The sequence below is a fragment of the Myotis lucifugus genome, unplaced genomic scaffold (assembly GCF_000147115.1).
Source record: "Myotis lucifugus unplaced genomic scaffold, Myoluc2.0 scaffold_842, whole genome shotgun sequence".
Lineage (NCBI taxonomy): Eukaryota > Metazoa > Chordata > Mammalia > Chiroptera > Vespertilionidae > Myotis > Myotis lucifugus.
The window spans coordinates 93611-95011 of record NW_005871890.1 but is presented as its reverse complement, the minus strand read 5'-3'; the positions used below and the strand labels follow the sequence as shown (position 1 = coordinate 95011).

Sequence of the window (1401 nt, the reverse complement as noted above, 5' to 3'; positions counted from 1 at the left end):
TCCTTCCCGGAAGTCCTTGTGCAAATCCTTTCGATAGCGTGGAAGTTTCCGTCCTCCTGCCTCCCTTTCCCCTCGGACTGCAAATGTGCTCACGATACGAACACACAGACGTGTCTGGAAACCAAATACTCCAACTGGCAAGACCGTGCGGCGCTGAGATACAAATAGCTCTTCTCCAAGGGCAAATGGGTGAGGCCTGGAGGGGGGCAGGAGCGGGGCAGAGCAACGAAGAGCCCAGAGCCCCAGGACTGGCCCTGCCACACGACCTGCGACCCTGAAATTCAGGGCGATCAGATGAGCTGGGGAGGTGACTGCTGCCTGCCCATCGCCCCCTCACTCTGGCTCCCTCTCGGCTGTCACCACCCCCCCCAGCTGTTCTCTCCATTGTCATGGAAAGTGTGTGCCCGGCTGCCCGCATCCACGCGTGCCTCCGAGTGGCCAGCAATCAGCTGGACAGAGAATGCGGATGAATGAAGTCTGACTCCCTTCTCTGCAAGGGCTCCCTGTCCTGTGTCGAAGCGGCTGCTAAACGGAGGCCTCAGAAAACCGACCAGCACCCCCTGTCTTCGAAGGCCGTCTCATCAGCTCGGACCCTCCGTCTGGGAGGACGGGCGGGGGTCGGGGGCAAACTTCTGAGACATCGAGGCCCGACCGAAATGTCATCAGGAACCTCACGTTCTCACGAGGAGCACCCCCCTCTAATGGACTGAGCGGCGTAACAGGTCCTCACACGCATCCAGAAAAGCCGACTGCTGGCAGGCCTCTCCCACCCATGGCGCAAGCCTTTTAGGGGTGTCCGTGAAGGCTCCCGGGAACTGGGGTCCCCACAGCAGCACCTGTCAACCCTTGCAATAAAGCAAGCCCTTCGGAAAGGTAACGCTCCATAGACTAAGCAGCCGCTTGGCTTTTAAAAAGGGTTGGAGACCCACTCCCGCCAGCCCGGCCCGCCCTGTCCCTCCTGCAGGATTCCCAGGGGCCCGGGGCCCGGGGACAGTGGCCTCTCTGTTTCACAGTCGTTCTTCCTCACCACACAGGTACCAGCCAGTCAGAAGCCGCCTCATCGACACGGACGAGTCACAGGCACTGCCGGCCGTAAGCAAAAGTCCGGGTGCCACACACAGGAGGGGGCACAGGGTGCCACAGAGAAGCTGCCGAGAGGGACCACCGGCAGCCCCCCTCTCCCGGCAGGCCCCCAAGAGGCGGGAACAACAGGCAGGCCCCGCGGGCCCTCTCCCTGCCCAGCCCAGAGCCGGGCTCAGCAACCTTTCGCAGGAGCGGCCTCACTCGCACGCACGGGCTCTGTCTCGTCAGCCTCGAGAGCGAGGCCCACACGGGAACAGACAGAGAGGACATGGGAAGACGGGGCCCAGGACAGTGACCGCACGGCAGGAGCAGATGACG

The 1401-nt window shown here is 62.6% G+C and overlaps 1 protein-coding gene across 1 annotated transcript in view; it reads right to left on the bottom strand.

The window, feature by feature from the left end:
* Positions 1-1401, bottom strand: part of GALNT2 (polypeptide N-acetylgalactosaminyltransferase 2) — a 44237-nt gene that overhangs the window by 2490 nt on the left and 40346 nt on the right. Inside the window, exon 15 of the mRNA XM_023747336.1 lies at positions 1028-1148. Within this exon, the coding sequence (XP_023603104.1) occupies positions 1028-1148 (121 nt within the window). The remainder of the gene's footprint in view (positions 1-1027; positions 1149-1401) is intronic.